The 23,674-nt window shown below is 45.8% G+C and overlaps 1 protein-coding gene across 1 annotated transcript in view; it reads left to right on the forward strand.

The window, feature by feature from the left end:
• ADSL (adenylosuccinate lyase) overlaps positions 1-20,458 on the forward strand; it is a 38,445-nt gene extending 17,987 nt beyond the window's left edge. The window contains exons 9-13 of the mRNA XM_073549601.1: positions 1,606-1,753; positions 3,586-3,676; positions 5,368-5,457; positions 16,462-16,638; positions 20,316-20,458. Of these exons, the coding sequence (XP_073405702.1) occupies positions 1,606-1,753; positions 3,586-3,676; positions 5,368-5,457; positions 16,462-16,638; positions 20,316-20,402 (593 nt within the window). The 3' untranslated portion in view covers positions 20,403-20,458. The remainder of the gene's footprint in view (positions 1-1,605; positions 1,754-3,585; positions 3,677-5,367; positions 5,458-16,461; positions 16,639-20,315) is intronic.
• Positions 20,459-23,674: the final 3,216 nt, after the last annotated feature.

Genomic DNA, 23,674 nt, shown 5'->3' on the forward strand with positions numbered 1-23,674 from the left:
CTGTTGGTCACTATGGATAGTATTATCCTTCGTTTAGACCCCTCCTTTATGCCTAAGGTGGTCTCGGACTTCCATAGGGGTCAGGATATTGTGTTGCCCTCATTCTGCACAAATCCTTCCAATACGAAGGAAGACTTCTTCACACCTTTGATGTTTGCAGGGTGGTTCTCTATTACCTTCAGCAAACCGAGGATTGGAGAATTGACCACAACCTATTTATCCAGTTCTCGAGATGGAATAAATGCAAGAAAGCAGCAAAAAATATGATTGCTAATTGGATCAAGCAAACTATCGGTCTGGCATATTCGTCGTAGAATCTTTCTCCTCCGGCATCATTGAAGGCCCATTCTACCCGTTCAGTATCAACTTCATGGGCAGAGAGAGGGAGTGCATCTTCTGAGCATATATGCAGAGCCGCCACCTGGTCATCTGTCCATACGTTCACCAGACACTATAGAATGGCCTTTAATAGGGATTTAACATTTGGCAGGTGAGTTCTGCAGGCCATTATCCCTCCCTAAGAAATTAGTTGCTGGTATTACTCCGATGCTGCTGTTGTGGAAGGTGACTGGAGAAAATAGAATTAGTCTTACCGGTAATTTTCCACAACAGCACTAATTTCCCTCCCTATCTGATGTACGTATTGGATGATTCCTGCACCTTGGTGGTAACTATACGTGCTAGTGTGTTCAGAAAATACACTGGCGGTTGTAGGAAGGGGAGGGGTATTTAACCTTTTCTGTGTTTCCTGTCCCCCATTAGGGCAGGGAGACATCCTCCGATGCTGCTGTCGTGGAAGGTTCCTAGAAACCGAAGTACCGGTAAGTCTAATTCTATTTTTCATGTGAGTGAAAACGCTAGCCACCTGGTAATGAAGCAACAGATAGAAGATAAGATTTATAGTTCAAAGACCTGCATGCCTATGTATGAGGTTTGGGGAGAGGGAGTCTGACAGAGTCCCTTTAATGATCTATTTAGACCATTACAGCTATTGGCTATGTTAAAGAGGACATGTCACTTGATCAAAAACTACCTATTAAAAATCCCTGAGCTCCCCTAATTTTGTTACTGTTTTGCGCTGTGCCGCTCCATTGCGAAGATATTCACATTTGTTTCTTCTGGAGCCCTCTATGTGAAATCTCTATTTGCAGTTCAACTGGGCGTTTCATCACGGTCTTATCTAGTGACGAGTGCTCTCACTCCTCATTCCCAGATGCTGCCATTCATGGCTCGGCAGTGTCCCAGACTGCAAGATCAGCTGCTGAAACGTGATTGGCAGCGTCTGATAGGGAGAGGTAAAAGCACACTGCACCAGAGAAGATTGTGATGGAATGCCCAGTGGAACTACAAGCAGAGATTTCACATATTGCGCTCCATAAAAAACAAATGTGACCATCTCTGCAACATAGATTTCCCTCTCAACATACCATCAGTATTGTAATTAGAAATTGATTGACTTGCTAGTAAAATGTGTACTTTGCCATAGCATAAAAAAGTTTTGCTATCTAGTCCGTGACTCTTCTCCCCCTGTATTGTATATCGCTGAGCCACAGCTGCTGAGCGATGATGATCTTTCTAAATATGCAGTTGTGATTATTGTTCCAGGATCCAGTGCCATGCCCTACAAGAGGAATCCCATGCGTTCTGAGCGTTGCTGCAGCCTGGCCCGCCATCTTATGACGCTTATTATGAACCCACTCCAGACTGCTTCTGTACAGTGGTTTGAGCGCACACTGGATGACAGCGCCAACAGGTAGAATTATCCTTTATGATCCATGTTGGATAACCAATCAAAATAAAATACACCCCTGACCTCTACCCTAGAAGAGGTCTGATGAGCAAAACCAGCAGGCTAGAGATGGAGTTGGAAAGGCCAACACCTGCCATTTCTGCATCTAAATTTAGCATTGGTTGAACAGTCATGGGCCAATAATTGTCAGCACACTGTCTACTTGGTATGGTGCAACTTTGGACAAAAGCTGAAAATAATAATTTTTCATAGGTTAAAGGGAATCTGTCACTGCAATTATGCTGCTCTGTTTGAAGGCAGCATGAAGTAGTGGCATGCATTTTTCAGCAGTGTGTGCCATATGTGAATATGCTCTTTGTTTTTTAAAGGGTAACTAAATTTTCTAGCCAGTATTTAGTCAGTTTTGACCTGAGACCCTCAATGATCACCAAAAGGAAATTGCTGCTTATTCTCAGAACAGAGCAGGGTGTCCACCTGTAAACTCTCCCTATTAAGCCCTTGCGCCACTTCGCCCGCTTTGTGGATAAACTGAGCACTTCTGCCTTTGAAGGGGTTCTTGGGACCCAGATGTCTTGTGGTAAAAGTCTGCAATAACTCTGTGAATGCAGACATCTGGATTTCCACCGCGCGTTCACTGCACGCTGTCAGAATTCTCCAGTGTCGCTGCAGAGACTGGGCGGTCACCTGGCGCATGTATGTGCCATCACATGTCCACCCAGTCTCTGCATTGACACTGGAGAATCCTGACAGCGTGCCATGCATGCGCTCTTAGGCTCCAGAAGTCTGCAGTCATATAGTGACTGAAGATTTTTAGCACAAGACTTGACAACCTCTTTAAAACTGTTCTCTCTGTGTACAATAGGGGGAAAAAATGGATTTGCAAAAGGGAGTGGATGTAGCCTGCAGCTTGCGAGTATCCCGGTTTTCTGGCTATCACATTCTTTTCTGCTGAAATCAGTGTGTCGGTCACTACTTCATGTAGCAGCATAATCATGGTGATATATGGTCGAGTGATACTCCTCCATTGTAAACCACTCACTCATAACCAGTGGCCATCTAGCTATAGCTCCTGACCCCTACCTCTTTCTATAACCAGGGCTGTGGAGTCGGAGTCGGTGCTCATTTTGGTGGAGTCGGAGTCGGAGTTGGAGTCGGTATAAAATGGACCGACTCCGACTCCTAAAATATATAATAAATTGGGTACAGTAATTCAATGCAGGATGTGCTGAATATTTTTTCATAGGAGTTTGGGAAAGTTATGAAATGTCCTATAAATGGCTGTTCTATTCCTGATCTAAGGCTACATTCACACACAGCGTTTTTCCTGTGTTTTTTGAGGATACGTTTTTCAGCTGCAAAAGCTGATCATCTTTTTAAAAAACTGCATCACCTGAAAGGTTTTTGAGCTCATAGATAATGTTTTCAATAGCAAAAGCAGATTAGAAATCTGCTCTATCTATCCATTTATCCATATCTGTCTATCCATATCGTATCTGTACCAAAAAGAATGAAAACCGGGTAGTACACCAATATATATTCTGTTCTATCTAAATATCTTGATTATTGGATCATAAAAATGATTAAATGTCTGAGGTTCACATTGTACTACAATAAATTTTTCACTTAAATATAAGCAATATGTGTGGGAGTCGGAGTCGTGGAGTCGGAGTTGGAGTCGGAGTCGGTGTAAGGGAAATTGAGGAGTCGGAGTCGCAGGTTTGGCTTACCGACTCCACAGCCCTGCCTATAACTGAACCTGCATGTTTCCTCATTGGAAACAAGGCTGAAAGCTGCTGCCATTTACCTTTCCCTGTATATTTGTGTTTCTTTCCTAGGCGTGTTTGCTTGGCAGAAGCTTTCCTGACTGCAGATATTGTACTCAGCACGCTGCAGAACATCTCTGAAGGGCTTGTGGTTTATCCTAAGGTAATGCCGACTAAGAATAAAGAATAAAACCCTGACCTCACTATATTAGTATGTTTAGGCAAAATATGCCCCATCATCTCCAGAAGCTTTTCTCAAGTATGTATAGGTAGGAAATATCAAATCTAGTAGTTTCTCTCTAACATAGTGATACAAAAGCTCTGTCCCTTTAAGAAATGAAGACATGAGTGCTGCTGTCCACAGGCAGAAGAAGTGAAGTCTCCTTATTTTTTAACGTGAGACCTCCTGTTTTTCAGTTGATAGATACCACTGTGGGGGGGAAAGTGACTGTGTAGCTTATAAACAATAGGGGGAGTCTGCTCCTGTCTTCATGATGGATATTAAATTAGCAATGTAAGACGGCTTCCTGTGTATTATGGAGAAAGAGGAGGGAGGCTAGAAGCAGCCGCAATAGAGCTAAATCATGTCAGTCTTCTTGCTGCTGCTGCTGTGTGTCTGTCTGTCAATGAGATTATTAATAACCATTTACAAAGCTGCTATGTTTTCCTCTAGACAGGCTGCTTAATACACAGGGATCTATCTTGTATGTCTTTGTATAATATTTTTATTAACCATTTACAAGCTGCTATGTCCTCCTTTAGGCTGGCTGCTCAGTACCCAGAGATGTGTCTTATATGGCTGTGTATAGTTAGATTTTTATTAACCATTTACAAGCAGCTATGTCCTCTTTTAGGCTGGACACTTAATACACATGTATACGTCTTGTATGACTGATGATGTTTTTCTGTATCAGTGTACTCACAGGATGTAAGTGAATTGTCGTCTTTTCACACATTTTTGAGAAAAAAGTGAACTGTTTCTCTTATAATCTATTATAAGATTTGAAGACTTGAAGAGCCCAGCCCAAAATCCTGGCGCAGCTGAGCACAAGGCTGCATTTACTATTCAGTTGCTTTATGGACACACACACCTTTTTTTGGATAAGAGTATCTCACTATTTTAGTAAGATATAAGGGTTCATTTACTGTATTAAACAACTGGCAACATGTTTGCGGATGGCGGCTGTTTAGTATCTTGATTACACAGGCTGACCGTTCTTCAGATCTGTACTGAACCATCTGTAACAGGTTCTTTGGTGCGAATAGGCTGCCGTTTTTTTGCGTATTGCTCATTCTTCAGCTCCTCTCTAGCCTGTGTAGACTGCATGTTATCGTCCACGATAATTTTGCAGTGTAAGTGGACCTTTAGTCCTGCAGCCGTGTAATATTGTAGGATCAGTCTGTTTTGCCAATGATATTATCCAATTTTATTATCAGTTTGTCTGTTTTTCTTAGAATGGATAGGTTTGATTTAACACCTTCCCAACATGTGATATGTAGGAATATCATGTGTGGGGTTAGGTGTATGATGACACATGCTCGAGCTGTATATGAGGCTGTTTAGGTCGAGTCAAGAGACCCATTGCCTGTTTGGAAATAGCAATCCATACATTGTGCTACCCTGACAATGTAATGTGTATGGGGGCCTGCAGATTCTCCCACAACTGATTATGTTGGGGGAGATAAGGATTCAGGATGTCCGATTACAGACTCTTGATCCTCTTGTTTCCTAAGGGATAGTCCGCCACCAGAGACTTCCGTCAGCCTTTCTTGGAGAACACTGGAGCGCTTGGTCAGAATCCTAATAGATGGTGATGTGACTTTTCTCACATTTGCTTTTCTAAATCTTCTCAGGTAATTGAAAGGCGCATCCGTCAGGAGCTTCCATTCATGGCCACAGAGAATGTCATCATGGCGATGGTGAAAACTGGAGGAAATAGGCAGGTTGGTAGCATGATATCCACAACATCAAGGCAAGATGTTTTGTCTTTGGGTTCAAACCACGCACCAAGACAAAACGTGACTGGATATCAAAGCGTTTTTTTTTTAGGGAATTAACTCTGTTTTAAACGAAAAGTTAATTTTAAAGGGGTTATCACACCAACAGTATTTATCTAAAATTGTAGAATGTTAGAGTTGGAAGGGACCGCCAGGATCATTGTGTCCAACCCCCTGCTCAATGCAGGATTCACTAAATCGTCTCAGACAGATGTTCTTGTTTGAAGACTTCCATTGAAGGAGAACTCACTATCTCTCATATAGAATCAGAATTTGCAGCTTAGGTGATAAATAGATGATTACTGTGTGTCTGACTGCTGGGAACCCCACAGATCTCAAGAATATGGGTCCATTGTCGTCCATGTGAATGGATGTGTGGCCACTGCTCCATTTACTGTGTAAGAGAGCTGTAGTCACACATGCCCACTATCTTTTTTTAAAGAAGTGAATAGAGCAATGGTCACGCATGCTTGTTACACCTCCATTCACAGAAATCTTTAGAATCCCCATTCACAGGATCAGTGGGGAATAAGCCATTTGAGGTACATGTAGTTTTCAAGATTGGGCTCATCGGCAGCAAGGCGTAAACCGTTGATGGAACTCTAACCTTTATATGCCTCTCTTGGGCTGAAAGCCTACAAATTTAAGGACAGGCATGAACCAGCTCTAATTAAAAATGCCTTAGGTTGATGGGATAAGGGCACAGTCATAAAGGAGTATATTATGAAAAAAAAAAAAGAGCATCAACTCCAAAGAGAATAACGACAAGTGTGAACAGGTGCAAGCCGTCACAATTTTATAGCCAAGAAAATACAGCTGTCCTCAGAAATGCTATGACATGCAAACATAGAATGAATGGAATGTTAAGGGCCTGTCACACTAAGCGATATCGCTAGCAATATCGCTATAACGTCACTGGTTTTTGTGACGTTATAGCGATATTGCTAGCGATATCGCTATGTCTGATACTTACCTCCGACCGCTCCCCAGCTGGTTATCGCTGATCGCGCGACAACGTCCTGAGCCGTTTCTCGTCGTCAGCTTCCTTCTGGGCTTCCTGTGGAGAGACGAGCGACGTGTGGACGCAGGCGGGAGGACGTCAGGATCGCCTAGTGTGACAGGTTAGTAACGACCCTCGACCCCTGCGATGTCGCTGGTGAGAACTGCCGGTGTGGCAGCTCACTAGCGACCACTTAGCGATGTACCAGCGATCCTGACCGCGTCATATCACTGGTCGGGATCGCTGGTACATCGCTAAGTGTGACAGTACCTTTAGGCATATAGAGTTGGGGTCCCAAAAAATGCTACGCCTTGCCGCGACTGATGGGCTCGCATGATTTGACCAATTTGTGCACTAAATGCCTTCATTTTTTTTCCTTTATATTTTCATAACAGTAATGCACTTTCTCGTTCGCCTTATTGGGGGACACAGAGACCATGGGTGTACGCTGCTGCCACTAGGAGGCTGACACTATGCACAAAAAAAGGGTTAGCTCCTCCTCCGCAGTGTACACCCCACCGACCGGCAGGAAATTCCTCAGTTTAGCTTAGTGTCAGTAGGAGGTGGACACGGGTCTTTCATTAGACCCATATCTACCTCGATGTGCGTCGTTCCTTTTCAGGTTTCCGGAGGGATACAGTGTGAATGGTCACTACTGTACTCCCACAAAGAGACTATGAGTACGGCGTGTACTGCCACCCCGTATCCTTATAGCTCTCAGTGGCGGGACCACAGCTTAGCACGGGTGCGTGCCAGCGATCAGGAGAGTCCTCGCCCCCCGCCTTCCACCCACTCGCCTACCAGAGCCTGTCGGTCGGATGAGGCGCGGATACCACAAAGACGCAGACAGCGTGGGATATATCAGGTACCTTTATTACAAACGGAGGTGAGTATGCAGTCCAAGACGCGGCCCCCTGGCGGTTTCAGGATTCTTGGGAGCGGTCGCCGAGGGAGTACTGTGGAGTCTCTGCACCGCCCGCTCCTCCCGGCAGCCGCCTCATTCGTACAGGCCCCGGCTGTTGCGCGGGCCTTGTTCTATGCTTCTCCACCTCCTTCTTTCTTCAGCGTTCGGCAGGGGATCCAGGTGATAGGTAGGGAGGTGGCCGCGGCGACGCTGCGAGACCTCCGCGCCGCCCCGCGCTGACAGGCGGTCGCCGCCATTTAGTCCCCGGCTTCATTTCGGGCCTTCTCTGACGTCGCGGCCACGCTCCCCGCTCTCTCTCTCATAGGCGGGCTTCTCTCCCGCCCGTTCTAGGACCACCCACCGCCTCTCAGAGCCTTTGGTGGGCAGCGGGCGATACCCTCTTTGCCTCAGCAGCTAGCTCCGCCCATCTTCGTTTGAAGGCGCACGTTTATCCTGGTTCCCTCAGGCTGCCACGATTTTATCAGCCTGTCAGCCGGACACAGAGGGATTCCACGTTCTCCTCTGCTGGGGCCCTGCATCTTCAGACGAGCCGTGTATCAGCACCTTTGGGGACACCGCATCGTGAGTAGCTCTGCAACTGCAGACTGACACCGTTCTCTGCCTTCTGTCCCCCAACCTTCCAGCATTTCCACAGGTTTCTTCTTTTCTCCTTCATTATCCTAACTCTAAGGCTGAGCGTGGCCGTCCGCCTGCCCCCACCCCTCTGCCTGGACTGCAGCAATCCCATTCAGCATGACTCCGTCCAGGAGCCACCTATTGCGCCACGTGAAAGCGAACCCCCCATTCCTGGTTGGGCCTCGTCTCTTTCACAATCTGTGGCAGGCCTCACCAGGGTGTCTCAGTCCATAGTAGCCGTCCTTGATAAGTTGCCCCTGGACGCTTCTGCAGGGTCCAGCAGGTCACATGAAGCTCCATCTGAGCCAGCCAGCAGAAGCCGCAAAGGCCCAGACAGGATCTCCGGCCGGGATCCCCTCCTGGCCTCACATCCCCACATAGTCCTTCCCAGCAGTCGCCCTCCCGTGCCTCCTGACCCGTCAGGTGAAGCGTTCTCGGATGTGTCATCCGAAGGGATCTTAGAGCTGGACGCGGACATGAAGGTTATGGTCCAGAATCTCATTGCTGCGATTAACCACACCTTCGAAATCTCAGGCTCCCCTGCGAAATCCTCAGAACAGGAGGTTTCGTTCAGACGGGCAGAAACACCTTCCAGGGTCTTCGCCTCCCACTCTGAGTTTGGCAAGATCCTTACCAGGGAAAGAGAAAATCCGACCAGGCGCCTTCAAAGAGGGAAGCGCCTCGGCGTGCTGTACCCGTTTGCCAAGGAGCTCACCAACAACTGGTCGGCTTCCCCCTCGGTAGACGCACCCGTGTCCAGACTGTCTAACAGCACGGTCCTCCCGATTTCAGGTGTGGCGTCACTAAAGGATTCGAATGATAGGATTATAGAATCCTTAGCAAAGCATACGAAGCGGCTGCAGCGTTGCTAAGCCCAGCCTTTGCTTCCTCTTGGGTAGCGAAGGCCATAGCCACTTGGGCAGAGGATCTCTGCAAGGGCATCCTAGGTAAGGCCCAACCAGAGCAATTGGCCGAACTGGCCAACCAGATCTCCCATGCAGGGGATTATCTGCTCTCTGCCTCCTTGGATGCCGCGTCTCACTTCCGGAGTGATCGTGCCCGTCCCCGAGTCAGAACGGTTCACAGGGTTTTACTCAAACCTGTTTGTGGTACCTAAAAAAGGCGGTACAGTTCGCCCCATCTTGGACCTCAAGTTACTCAACAAGACAGTCCGACTGCGTCATTTCCGAATGGAGTCTCTGGTCGGTAATCGCTTCCATGGAGACGCAGGAGTTCATGTGTTAAATAGACATTCAAGATGCCTATCTACATGTTCCCATATTCTCCAGCCATCAGAAATTCCTGCGATTCGCCAGGAACATTACCAATTCGTTGCACTGCCGTTCGATCTCGCCACCGCACCCAGAGTATTTACGAAGATCATGGCAGCGTTGATGGCCTTGTTGAGAATCAAAGGTCTCGTTCTTTTTCCGTACCTCGACGACATTCTGATCGAAGCTCCATCCTTTCATCAAGCTCGCCAAAGTCTTACCATCGTCCTCGACACCCTGTCCAATTTCGGGTGGCTCATCAACAAAAGGAAGTCCTGCCTTTTTCCGACACAACATCTTGTGTTTCTGGGTCTATTGTTTGGCACTCGTCTATCGAAGGTTTTCTCCCACAAGAAAAGATTTGCTCCCGCAGCGGGATGTGCGAGTGCTGCATATCTTACGACTTCCATCCCTCCGGACAACCATGAAAGTCCTGGGAAAGATGTTGGCAGCGACAGAGGCGGTTCCCTTTGCCCAATTTCACTCCAGACCCCTCCAACACGCCATACTGTCTCGGTGGAACAGGTCTGTTCTTTCCCTGGGCCGCCCATTTCGTCTTTCATACCGGGTCAAGCAGTCCCTCAATTGGTGGCTGATGTCTCCTCTCATCTCCCTAGGACGGTTTTTCCTTCCCATTCACTGGCAGATTGTGACAACGGATGCCAGCCTCCTCGGCCGGGGGCAGTGTTCCGCAGTCACACTGTTCAGGGTCGATGGTCGATTCAGGAGTCAGCTCTGCCGATCAACGTCCTCGAGATACGAGCGATTTATCTGTCTCTTGTTCACTGGGAGAGGCTTCTCAAGGGCCTGCCTATCTGGATTCAGACAGACAATGCCACAGCGGTGGCATATGTCAACCGCCAGGGGGGGACACGGAGTGTCCCAGCCCTGGCAGAAGTGTCCAAGATTCTTCATTGGGCAGAGCTTTCAGTCCCGGCAATATCCGCGGTGCACATTCCCGGCGTGGACAACTGGGCTGCCGATTTTCTCAGCCGCGAGGGTCTCGTGGCGGGAGAGTGGTCCCTACGTCCGGAGGTATTTCTTCAGCTTTGCCATCGTTGGGGAACCCCGAACGTAGACCTGCTAGCTTCTCGCCTCAACAGGAAAGTCCCACAGTTTGTATCCAGGGCTCGAGATCCTCTCGCAGTGGGCGCCAGCGCTCTGGCCATTCCTTGGTCGCAGGTCAAGCTCCCCTATCTATTCCCCCCTCTGCCTCTTCTTCCCAGGCTGTTGAAGAAAATCAAGGTGGAAGGAATTCCAGTCACTCATCGCCCCGAATTAGCCCAGAAGGGCTTGGTTCACGGACATCGTCAACCTTCTCGCGGACTCCCCCTGGAAGCTTCCAGACAGGGCAGATCTGCTGTCTCAAGGTCCGATTTGCCACTCCAATTCTCGGCCACTCAATTTAACGGCGTGGCTGTTGAAACCGAGGTTTTGAAACGATCAGGCTTTTCGGATCGAGTTATTCATACTATGATCCGGGCCAGAAAGCCATCGTCTTCCAAAGTTTATTACCGTACCTGGAAGGCCTATTTCACTTGGTGCGAGTCCACCGACATTCTGCCCATGCATTTTTCGCTCCCTTCTGTCCTGGCGTTTCTTCAGGTAGGGCTTGATGCAGGCCTTGCCCTCAGCTCTTTAAAAGGTCAAGTTTCGGCGCTGTCCATTTTTTATTTCAGAAGACGTTGGCCTCCCGTCCTCAGGTCAAAACCTTCCTTCAAGGAGTGGCTCATACGGCTCCTCCGTACCGAGCACCCGTAGATCCTTGGGATCTTAATCTGGTTCTTGAGGCTCTGCAAGGTCCTCCCTTTGAACCTCTCAGGGAACTTTCCCCTATCCCTCCTTTCATGGAAAGTAGCCTTCCTAGTGGCCATCACCTCCATCCGGCGCGTGTCGGAATTGGCGGCCCTCTCTTGCCGCTCTCCTTTCTTGGTACTCCTCTAGGACAAGGTAGTTCTGCAGCCTCCGCCCGCTTTCCTTCTTAAAGTGCTGTCCACTTTCCACCTGAATGAGGATACTGTTCTCCCGTCTTTTTGTCCGGGTCCAGCTCGTCCTCGGGACCGCTCCTTGAACAAGCTGGACTTGGTCAGGGCGATGAAGGTCTACCTAGCTAGGACGACTTCTTTGCGGAAGACAGACTCTCTCTTCATCCTTCCAGATGGGGTGCAGAGAGGTCAGCCGGCCTCCAAAGCTAAAAGCTACTATTGCTCGCTGGATCAGATCGGCAATTTTGGAGACCTACCGGGTCATACATCGATTGACCCCTCCGGGAATTAGAGCTCACTCTACCCGGGCAGTGGGTACCTCCTGGACGGTGCGCCACAGAGCTTCCGCGCTGCAGCTTGCAAAGCTGCAACCTGGTCCTCGGTTCACACATTTGTGAAATTCTACAAGGTCCACACCTAAGCTTCGGCGGATGCCAGCCTAGGTAGAAGGATTCTGCAGGCAGCGGTGGTGAGTCCGCAGGCCTGATGGAAGTTTGCTTTCCCGCCCTAGGGACTGCTTTGGGACGTCCCATGGTCTCTGTGTCCCCCAATAAGGCGAACGAGAAAACAGGATTTTTGGGTTGCTTACCGTAAAATCTGGTTCTCGGAGCCTTCATGGGGGGACACAGCACCCTCCCATGTTCTGCAACTCCTGTTCTTATGTTTGTTGGTTATTTACAGTTGAGTTGTCTGTTCTGTTTTTCAATCTAATCTGTTACTTCTCCTACTGCTTTCTCACTAACTGAGGAATTTCCTGCCGGTCGGTGGGGTGTACACTGCGGAGGAGGAGCTAACCCTTTTTTTGTGCATAATGTCAGCCTCCTAGTGGCAGCAGCGTACACCCATGGTCTCTGTGTCCCCCAATGAAGGCTCCGAGAAACAGATTTTACGGTAAGCAACCCAAAAATCCTGTTTTCAATTTCATATACTCAATGTTTGCACGTTACGGCATTTCTGAGTGCAGCTGTATTTGCTTGGTCATGTTGAATAGTCGTGACTGCTTGCACCTGTTCACAATTATTCTGTTTGGAGGTGCAGGTCAGTTTTTTTTATTTAACCGCTTCCCGTCCGCCCACAGTAGTTAAACGTCGGCGCTAGCTGGGCTTTGTGCCGCGCCGACGTTTGTCTACCGTGGGTGGTCTCGCAGCTCTCAGGACTAGAGTTGAGCGACTTTGGTCGGATCGGGTTTCGTGAAACCCGAATGAAACAAAATAAGTTTCAGATGAAACTCGTCCGACTAGAGCAAAAAAAGTCGGAGTTTCGTCCAACTTTTATTTCCCATTGACTTGCTTTGGGGTCGGGTTTCGGACGAAACTCCGACTTTGTTTTGCTCTAGTCGGAAGAGTTTCATCTGAAACTTATTTTGTTTCATTCGGGTTTCACGAAACCCGATCCGACCAAAGTCGCTCAACTCTACTCAGGACCCCCAGGAGGCTGTAAGCGCTGTGATTCCTGTGCAGAGCCGTTGCTCTGACAGGTGACATCATCGGGACCTGATTAGATCAGGTCCTAATGGTGTTAACCCTTTGCTATCTTCTAGAATTTAGAAGATAGCAGGAGGAGACCCCTGCTATTTTTACCTCTCAGACGCCCCCCCCCCCCACAGTCAGATCAGCGTTGCCTGGCAGCCGGAGGTCACGTGATGTCCTCTGGCTCTGTCAGCTACGGTGGCTTGTTAAGGCCCTTTTACATTTAGCGATGCACCAGCGATCCAACCAGCGATCCGACCCGGTCAGGATCGCTGGTGCATCGCTAAATGATCGCTAGTGAGCTTTCATACAGAAAGATCTCACAGCGATGCAGCAGCGACGCAGCGCACGATACTTACCATTCACACACAGCGATCCTGCGTCCTCCGGCCCGCCTCCACGCGTCGCTGGACGTCACAGCAGGAAGCGCCCGACGAGAAATGGAGCCGGACATTCTCGCGCGATCAGCGATCAGCGATGGACAGCGGGGGAGCCGGTCGGAGGTAAGTATCACACATAGCGATATCGCTAGCAATATCACTATAACGTCACAAAACCGGTGACGTTTTAGCGATATTGCTAGCGATATTGCTTAGTGTAAAACCCCCTTTAGGCTCAGCCTGCAGCTGAGTCTAACAAGCGATTTCCCTCTGCAGCACTGTCAGGTCCTCTTGCAATGCAACACATGTGTATTGCATTGTAAGAGACCAGTGATCTGACAAATGAAAATTGAAGTCTCATACAGGGACTAAGTAAAATAGTAAAAAAAAAAAAAGAAAAAAAATGTTTTAAAACTATTAAAAAAAAAAATCACAAAATAAATAAAAAAAAGAAAAAATATTAAACCAATAAATACATATATATATATTTAAAAACAAAAAAAGTACACACATTTGGTATCGCCATGTCCGGAAGGAGCCAGCCTATAAAATGGTCACACTTGTTCACGCCTTCAGTGCACTTCATAAAAAGAAAAAAAAAGGAGGTAAAACCTTTGCTTTTTCATCATGTTGCCACACAAAAAGTAGAATACGACGCGATCAAAAAGTCATATCAAAATAAAAATGGGAGCAATGAAAACGTCATCTTGTCCCACAAAAAACAAGCCGCCATGCAGCTCCAACAGCGGAAAAATAAAAAAGTTATAGCTTTCAGAATAAAGCGATGCAAAAACAATTATTTTTTCTATAAAATAGTTTTTATTGTGCAAAAACAGCAAAACGTAAAAAAAAAATATAATTGTGGTATCACTGCAATTGTACTGACCTGAAGAAAAAGCTGCCTTATTAATTTTACTACCCACAGAACGTCATTAAATAAAAAAAAAAAAAAAAAAAAAAAAAAAATTTCCAGAATTCCTGGCGTTTGATCATTCTGTCTCCCAAAAATCAGAATAGAAAGCGATCAAAAATTTTCATGTGCCCGAAAATGGTACCAATATAAACGTCAGCTCATTCTGCAAAAAACAAGCCATCACATGACTCTGTGGGCCAAAATATGGAAAAATTATAGCTCTCAAAATGTGGTGAGGCAAAAACTAGTTTTCTCAATAAAAAGCATTTTTTTTAGTTTGTGACAGCTGCCAAACATAAAAACCCGGTATAAATCTAGTATAGCTGTAATCACACCGACTCGAAGAATAAAGTCACCTAATCACTAATACCGCACAAGGAACGGCATAAAAAATAAATAAAAAAACTACTTCTACACAGGCTATTGGTTTTTTCATTCTGCCTTCCAAAGATCGCAGTAAGGCTTGGCGCACATTTATCCTGCGCTCTGCGCTGAGTGCTTACACCAGGGTTTCTGTGTAAATCTTTGATTAGGCACATCAGGGCTCTCCAAACGCAACATGACTTCCGCTGTCAATTCCAGCAAATTTTGCAGTCCAAAAGTCAAATGGTGCTCCTTCCCTTTCAAGCCCTGCCGTGCCCCCAAACAGTATTCTCCCACATATGGGGTATCGGCGTGCTCAGGAGAAATTGCTCAACAAATTGTATGGAGCAATTTCTCCTGTTACCCTTATGAAAATGCAAAATATGAAGCTAAAACGATTTATTTGTGAAAAATGTTGCGTTTTTTATTTCCACGGCTCTATGTTATAAACTTCTGTGATGCACCTGTGGGTTCAAGGTGCTCAATACACATCTAGATAAGTTCCCTAAGGGGTCTAGTTTCCAAAATGGGGTCACTTGTTGGGGGTTTCCACTGTTTAGGCATGTCAGGGGCTCTCCAAACGCAACATGGTGTCCACTATCGATTCCAGCCAATTTTGCATTCCAAAAGTCAAATGGCGCTCCTTCCCTTTCAAGCCCTGCCGTGCGCCCAAACAGTAGTATTCTCCCACATATGGGGTATCGGCATGCTCAGGAGAAATTGCAAAGCAAAATGTATAGTCCATTTTCTCCTGTTACCCTTGTGAAAGTAAAAAAAAAAAAAAAAAAAAAAGGTCTAAAGGAAAATTTTTGTGAAAGAAAAGGAAACGTTTCTTTTTTCCCTCCACATTCCATTCATTCATGTAAAGCACCTGAAGGGTTAATAAACTTGAATGTGGTTTTGAGTACCTGGAGGGGTGCAGTTTTTAGAATGGTGTCTCTTTTGGGTATTTTCTGTCATATAGGCCCCTCAAAGTGACTTCAAATGTAAGGTGGTCCCTAAAAAAAAATGGTTTTGTAAATTTTGTTGTAAAAATGAGAAATCGCTGGTCAAATTTTAACCCTTATAACTTCCTAGCAAAAAAAAATTTTGGTTCCCAAATTGTGCTGATGTAAAGTAAACATGTGGGAAATGTTACTTATTATGTTTTTTGTGTGCCACATCTCGCTGATTTAAGGGCATAAAAATTAAAAGTTGCAAAATTTTCTACATTTTCGCCAAATGTCCGTATTTTCACAAATAAACGCAAGTTATATGAAAGAAATTTTACCACTATCGTGAAGTACAATATGTCGCGAGAAAACAATGTCAGAATCAGCAGAATCCGTTGAAGCGTTCTAGAGTTACGACCTCATAAAGTGACACTGGTCAGAATTGATAAAATTAGCCCGGTCACGAAGGCAAAAACAGGCTCTGGTGCGAAAGGGTTAAGGAGTTGTAGTGTCCATATACTCTAGCAATAGTGTTTCCCAATCTCCAGTCCTCACGACCCCCAACAAATCATATTTTCCGAATTTCTTTAGTTTTGCATGGTTGGTGGAATTATCAAGGCATCAGACATTGACACAGATTCTCTCACCTGTGCAATACTAAAGAAATCCTGTTGAGGGAGCTGTTAGGACTGAAGTTTTTGAATCACTGATGTAACCTATGCCTTATTGGGGCGTCTCATGGTTGGGACCCTCGTTTTACAAACCAGCTACAGGGAAAATGAATGACCAAGCATGACATTCCTCAACTTAATGGTCGTCAGATCTTGTGTATTTGACACTGACTGTCGTAGCTGCACGCTGGCCGCAGTGGAGACATGGCCGTCTGTGCTGGCTCACAGTGACAAGGTAGGGACCATAGAATAGTTGGTATAAAAGCATCGATAGATTAGAAAGGTGAGTGTGCCTAGTTGGTATTTGTACCCGTAGGCATGCTTAAAAAAAAAAAAAGTCAGAAAACCCCTTTAACAAGCTGCTGATGGTTTTATTGTAACTTGATTCTAGTTCTCTGCAAGTCTTCCTATGTTCCTCTCCCTTAGGACTGCCATGAGCGTATCAGGGTGCTGTCTCAACAAGCCGCTGCTGTAGTAAAGCAGGAAGGGGGAGACAACGACCTGATCCACAGAATTCGCTCTGATCCCTACTTTGCTCCGATTCATGGACAACTAGAACAATTGCTGGACCCCAAATCTTTTACTGGCCGAGCTCCTCAGCAGGTGAGATCAGCAGGACGCGCACGTCATCAGGGCGAGAGGACCCAGGTCTGGCTTATAGGGCACAATAACATTCAGCGTAGCTTATTTCTATCCTGCACATAGTATGGAGCTGGGGTCTCGCTGTATCACTGAGTAATATAATTGTACTATGGCCTGCAAGTCATTGCAGGATTAGCAGAAAATTGCCCTTTGTTATTAGACATGGATTGCTAATGCCTCAATATGGTGAGCAGCACCTCTATTGTCTAATTAAAAGGGTTGGACAGGATTGTAAAAACATGGCTGCTTTCTTCCACACTGCACCGGATGTCTGGTATGGCAGTGTAATCACTTTCATTTCAATGAAGTTAACGTGGACCTGTCTCCAAATTAAAAGTGAGCGCTCTAGAGCAGCGCTGGGCAGAGTGTGGCCTGCAGGCCACATCCGAACGCGAACCTCTGACTGTCCACGGACCAAGACAGCCCTCCCCCGCCCTCCATCAACGCTATCCGCACCCCTGAGCTGTAGACAATGGTGAACATGTTGGTGGAGGAGGGGCCGCCAGCTGCTTCTTACTACAATCAGCATGTGAGACTGCTGACACGATTACGTAATTTCATCACCGTCCGCTGTGCACTGCGGAAAGTAGGTACATCGGAAACAGGTGCGAGGTGAGTATGAGGTCTTTTTTTTTTTCCATGTGTGTGGGATGTTTGTATGTACATAGGGTATATGGGGCTCATGCTGCATATAGGAGGCTATATGGGGCTCATGCTGCATATAGGAGGCTATATGGGGCTCACGCTGCATATAGGAGGCTATATGGGGCTCACGCTGCATATAGGAGGCTACGTGGGGCTCACGCTGCATATAGGAGGCTACGTGGGGTTCACGCTGCATATAGGAGGCTACGTGGGGCTCACGCTGCATATAGAAGGCTACGTGGGGCTCACGCTGCATATAGGAGGCTACGTGGGGCTCACGCTGCATATAGGAGGCTACGTGGGGCTCACGCTGCATATAGGAGGCTACGTGGGGCTCACGCTGCATATAGGAGGCTACGTGGGGCTCACGCTGCATATAGGAGGCTACGTGGGGCTCACGCTGCATATAGGAGGCTACGTGGGGCTCACGCTGCATATAGGAGGCTACGTGGGGCTCACGCTGCATATAGGAGGCTACGTGGGGCTCACGCTGCATATAGGAGGCTACGTGGGGCTCACGCTGCATATAGGAGGCTACGTGGGGCTCACGCTGCATATGAGGCTATATGGGGCTCACACTGCATATAGGAGGCTATATGGGGCTCACGCTGCATATAGAGAGCTATATGGGGCTCACACTGTATATAGGGAGCTATATGGGGCTCACGCTGCATATAGGAGCCTATATGGTGCTCATGCTGTATATAGCGGGCTATATGGGGCTTACGCTGCATATAGGAGGCTATGTTGGGCCGATACTGAATATAGGAGGCTATCTTTGGGGCTCACACTGCATATAGGAGGCTATATGGGGCTTATGCTGCATATAAGAGGCTATGTGGAGCTCACACTTCATATAGGAGGCTATATAGAGGGGCTGTGTGGTGGCTCAGCATACTTAATTCTGCTCAATATTAAATGATGAATCCAAACAACCCTGAGGATAGGGGGGAAAAAAGGGGAACAACTCTGCGCACGATCTAAGTGCAGTAGAAACTATGTGTAAATTGCACGCTTATATAATTGCACTCACCTAGTCAAATGCTAAAATTAAGCATTGAAAGGGGATCCAACAGGAATCCAAAGGGAATGGTCTGCTGCTCAGCCGACTGGGCACACGGAAAAGGCCCTCAGACATCCATGGTAAAATAATAGATAGCCAGGAAAATCCCAGTATGTAGCCGGCACTCCAGTATAGATTCTCATAGATGTTATATATAAATATCTGCTTTATTGAGATAATAAAAAATTACAGGACAAATAATTTATCTGTGAGCCACACCCACTTGGCAAAGAACAACAACAAAAAAAGCACAGGTTAAAAGGCTTATATCTCTGGGACTCTATTGTGGATTTAAAATGAATAAATCCTCTGGAGCACTGGGAATAAACAAGCAAAAACTGTCCACTTGTAACTTGGTGATACTTCCTTTTTCCTTTTTAATCTGTAATTCCACTCGCAACACGTGTCCAGATACGGTGCTATTTATTAAAGAAAGTGGTCATGTTTCTTTAAAATGTTGGACATCTGCCTTAATACCCCATACAGTGCAGAATATCGCCATACAGTGCACAGTAAATGCTTTCATAGAGTCCAGTTACTGCTCAATTTAAGATTTTAGAAAATGGTGCTCGAAATCCGGGTAGTGTGGGTTTTTAGCAAAGCAAAAGACAACTTAATAGCACACATCCTGGGTCTACCATGCAAAAAAATGGATTAACATAGGACTCTCCCCTCTCCGCCTTCCAGTAGCACAGTCGCACACTTCCTAGGTGCCACAGGACATTTATACAATTATTGGGTTTAGCCGGTATCCTGACAGTAAGCTGTAGAGTTCACAGGGCCGTTGCACATGTAGGTGTGCCCCAATTATAACTTAACGATGTGGGCTGTGAGGCTTCACTTTTAATAAGACATACTGAACCAAGAGAATTGTCACTGATCCAGAATCATTGAATTCAGATTTATCCGGCCCCCCACCATGCCTTCTGCCTTAGCTAACATGGCAGCACAGAGCTCCCCGATATCAGCGCAGTCCTGTAATAGGATCCACCGGTGTAACAAGTCCATTTGTGAAATCTCTTCCCTTCCATATCCTCCCCTAACACCTGTGCGTACTACTAGGGTGGCTTGTAAAAGTTTGGACACCCCTGGTCAAAATTCATCTTTAACTTTTAGGCGTTTTAGAGATCATTTCATGGTCAACTTGCTCAATTATTAGCAATGACCATCAGGGGCGACCAAACTCTTTCATGCTACTGTATGTAAATGTGGAAGGAACCTCAGCAACTCTGCCACAAAATGGAGATCACGTAACGTTACAGATAGGGTTTGCCGAATGCTGAGGAGCAGAGGGTAGAAAAGTCACCTGCTGGACTCTGGAGCAGTGGAAACCTGTTCTGTGCAGTTATGAATCACACTTCTCTGTGTCATCTGATGGATGAGTTTGGGTTTGGTAATTGTCTGGAGACCATTACCTGCCTGACTGCATTGTGCTGCTGTAAAGTTTGGTGGAGGAATGGTATGGGGCTTCTTTTTCAGAAGACTCATTTTTTTCCCCCAGTGAAAGAAATTCTTAATTCTTCAGCATACAAGACATTGTGGACAATTCTAGCTTTCAGCTTTGTGGGAACAGTTTGGGGAAGGCCTGTTTCTGATCCCCGTGACTGTGCCCCAAGGGTCCATAAAGCCACAGTTGGGGATGATGGCGTGCAAGAACATGACCGGCTGCACAGAACCTCCTACTTCAAACCCCATCCAACAGCTTTTAGGTTGAGATAGAATAGAAATTGGGAGTTAGGTCCTCTCCTCCAACATCTGTGTCTGACCCGTCATCCAGATCGGCATTTGTAAGGGCAAAACTTTCTGTAGACAAATCTCCAAAATCCTGTAGAAAACCAAAAGAGCGGGGGGGCTCTTTTAGCTTCCTTGGCTGACTCTATATTAATGTCTATGGATTACGAGATGATGAATCTTGGTTTTTTTTCGCCAGGTGGTAATGTTTTTGAAGGAAGAGGCTATTCCATTACTGACCCCCTACCAAAGTAAAATGGATGTGAAGATTGAGCTGGACCTTTGATATGTGCCACGATAAGAGGTTTATTTTGGAAATGAAATAAACATGAATTTATGTGATCCTTTTTGGGGAATCTGGGTTCTTCAGCTGCACTGCCTGCTCCTCTTTTAGAAAAAAATGTTGACTATTGTATTTACCGTGTTGCACCCTCTTTAATATCAGACCTGACAACCTTGAGACCGTTTTCTTTTTCCTGATGTTGAGAATTTTCTCATCCTACCGAATTGCATCACTCAGTCTTCAAGGAAGAAGAGCATGGACGTCGTACAAATGTGGCAATAGACTAAATATTTGTTCTGTATTAGTCAGACACTTGCAGCAGGTTTTAGCATGCTGTAAGGCATTTGCATGAAACCACTTATTATAAAAAGTCATAATTGAGACTTTTATTTGTCAGGTTGGCAGATTTTGCGCACGTTTACTCCCAGCTGTGCATTGTTTCCCATAGACGGGTGATCGGCCTTTTGGGCACTGATGCTTTCATTGGAATCCATACAGAACATTTTGTGGCATATTTGTCAAAACTGTCTTATTCTTGGTGCAGGCTTAGACGGTCTTTAAAACGTGATAATTTTACTAAAGTGGCTCATGCTGTTTGATAAATGTGTCTAATTTTAAAGATGACTTTACACCACTGTTTACATGATAAAGTGAAGATATTGGCTTCTAAAGAGCAGGGTGCATAATATACGAGGCGTTTACCTTTTTCCCCTGTATGATGATATTCAATCATATAAGGCAAAGTCAGACAGGGGGGAAAAAAAAAAGATGCGGTCCCCAGAGAAGGTTAGAAATGGCTCCTCCAGTCTGATCTACTAAGACTGATATGTGTGTGAGGGCGCAGACGGCCGTATAAATCAAAACGCAATTCACGGACTGGCTGATCTCCGGACCGGAGTGTTAGAGCTATTTAGAAATACATGACGCTATCCCGCTCGGGTCGGGAGAGCTGCAGCCAGTCCGTGCACTGTGTTCCGATCTCAGTCTGACTTATGCAGCTGTCTGACTGCACCCTACATGTAATCATACTGAGATACAGTATCTCTACTCCCAGCCCTTAATGACATTACAAGAGACAAGAGGAGATCTCAGTGCGATTAGTGTTACACACACCAGTCTTGTCAGGTCATACTGAAAAAGCCAGTTCTGGCCTTCTCTGGGGGTGGTTTTTTTTGTTGTTTTTTTTTTCCCCCCCTCTCGCTGCATTGTCCTATCTGATTGAGCAATGTCCTATATGGGAAAAAAGTAAATGCACCCAGAGAAGAATCTCTGTTAATGCCCTATTGTCTGTAGGGAAATTTAGCATATTACGTGTCCTACACTTTAGATGCCTATAATCTCCGCAATGAATAGGAGAAATTGATAGAAAATTATGTTTTTATTTTTCTTTGTTTGTTCTTCAGCCACTTTTAACATGGAAAAAATGGTGAAATGCCCTCTTTAAGATTGTCTGCGCTAAGTTTAAACCTTGTATAAGTGAGTTGGCGTACTTTTGAGCCAGACTTATCTGCCATAATTTTTACGCATTTTTTGATCACAAGTATGGTGCAAGTCATTAAAGACTTTTTTTGGTGCAAATTACATCACATTTCTACAAGTATGACCAAATGTCTGTGATAACTGCATGAAGGCTACAGCAGATTGCATTTCAGTCAGTCTGATGTTATTACTAGGAGATGAGTATTGCTAGACACTACTGGTACTAGTTATCTTACATACCGTATATACTCGCGTATAAGCTGAGATTTTCAGACCATTTTTGGGGGCTGAAAGTCCCCCTCTCGGCTTATACACGAATTATATACCTGGGGGTCGGCGGGGGTGTCAGAGATCATACTTACTCCCTTCTGGTGCGGTCTCTGCAGCCCCCCGCTTCTCCCACAGTCTCCCTTCCTTCAGCGGTCACGTAGTACTGCTCATTAAACTCATGAATAGTGGTATCTATTTTTATTTTTGAAATTTACCAATAGCTGCTGCATTTTCCACCCTAGGCTTATACGTGAGTCGATAAGTTTTCCCAGTTTTTTGTGGCAAAATTAGGGGGGTCGGCTTATACATGAGTATATACGATTTATATTTTTTCTACAAACCCCCTCTATTTTAGGCCGATTTCACCCATAGTATCTGAGTCGTCCGCAGTTTATTTGAACCAAATTTAGATAACTCTAGAATCACGGTTGCGAAAATATGCTGTAATTATGGTTGTGTGAAAACGGGTAATAAGGAGATGGAAATATATCATGGCCGGACACATTTAGCATCTTTTGTAACTAGCTGTGAAGGAAAGAGAAAAATCTAGCATCAAATGTCTAAAAATCTTGAAAGGCTTTATAATATATCTAACAACGTAGTAGGACAGAGACAAAAGGTACTGATGTGTTTCAGATCACAAGTGATCCTTAATTTATTTTGCCACTTAATAGTGTGCCCCATGGGTTACATTTAAAACTTGATCTTAACTAAAATATTCAATATGTATTGCATCATGACCAGGGTTCTTTGGGAAAGCAGACCCCCCCATTTATAGCGAGCCTGACCAAAAATAATGTGCCTCCAGATCTATTACAATCCCTCACTAATGAAGAAAGACCCCCCCAACTCTCTGGACCAACGTGTCACAGCACTGTCGAGGTTTAATGGCAACTGATGGTTGAAATTTAGGCAGTCTTAGTCTTGGATTTTTCCTGGTCATCCATTAGGAGTCGGCAGAACCTAAAAGGAACCGCCACCTCTGAGATCCTTGTGTCATGCAATCATGAACAAGTAAGGTTATGCACCGTGAAGCCACCCAGAATTCTAACAATTCCTCATATTCCCTTTTCGTACTTTGAGACCGTTGTCTGTACATGGAGGGTATGGCTTGATTCATTACCCTTGTTATAATGCAACACTTGTTAAAGGGTCAGACATTGACGCCTAGGTTTGAGCCTAAACGGAGCGACATTGACCAACGGGAAATTAAGACCGTGTGCAGCTGGTGTGGGTTTTAGATGTTACACAGGTTTGATTTTATACAAGAATAGCTGTTACACCTGCAAAACTGCACAGCCGTTCTATCCGCACCCGGAGCGGTTACAGCCACTGCGCTATATACATATAGCGTTGACTACACCTGCACTGACACCGTCTCCATGACTGAATCTGGAACGCTAGCGGGAGGAATAAAGTTAATTTCCTTTCGGCAACGGGGTTCTAAGTTCAGGCACTGGGCAGGTTCAGGATGCTATTAACCTGCAGATTAACCCAATACCTGCAGGTCATTAGCATTTGGGGAC

Source organism: Dendrobates tinctorius, unplaced genomic scaffold (genome assembly GCF_039654945.1).
Source record: "Dendrobates tinctorius isolate UK_male_01 unplaced genomic scaffold, ASM3965494v1 ptg000159l, whole genome shotgun sequence".
Lineage (NCBI taxonomy): Eukaryota > Metazoa > Chordata > Amphibia > Anura > Dendrobatidae > Dendrobates > Dendrobates tinctorius.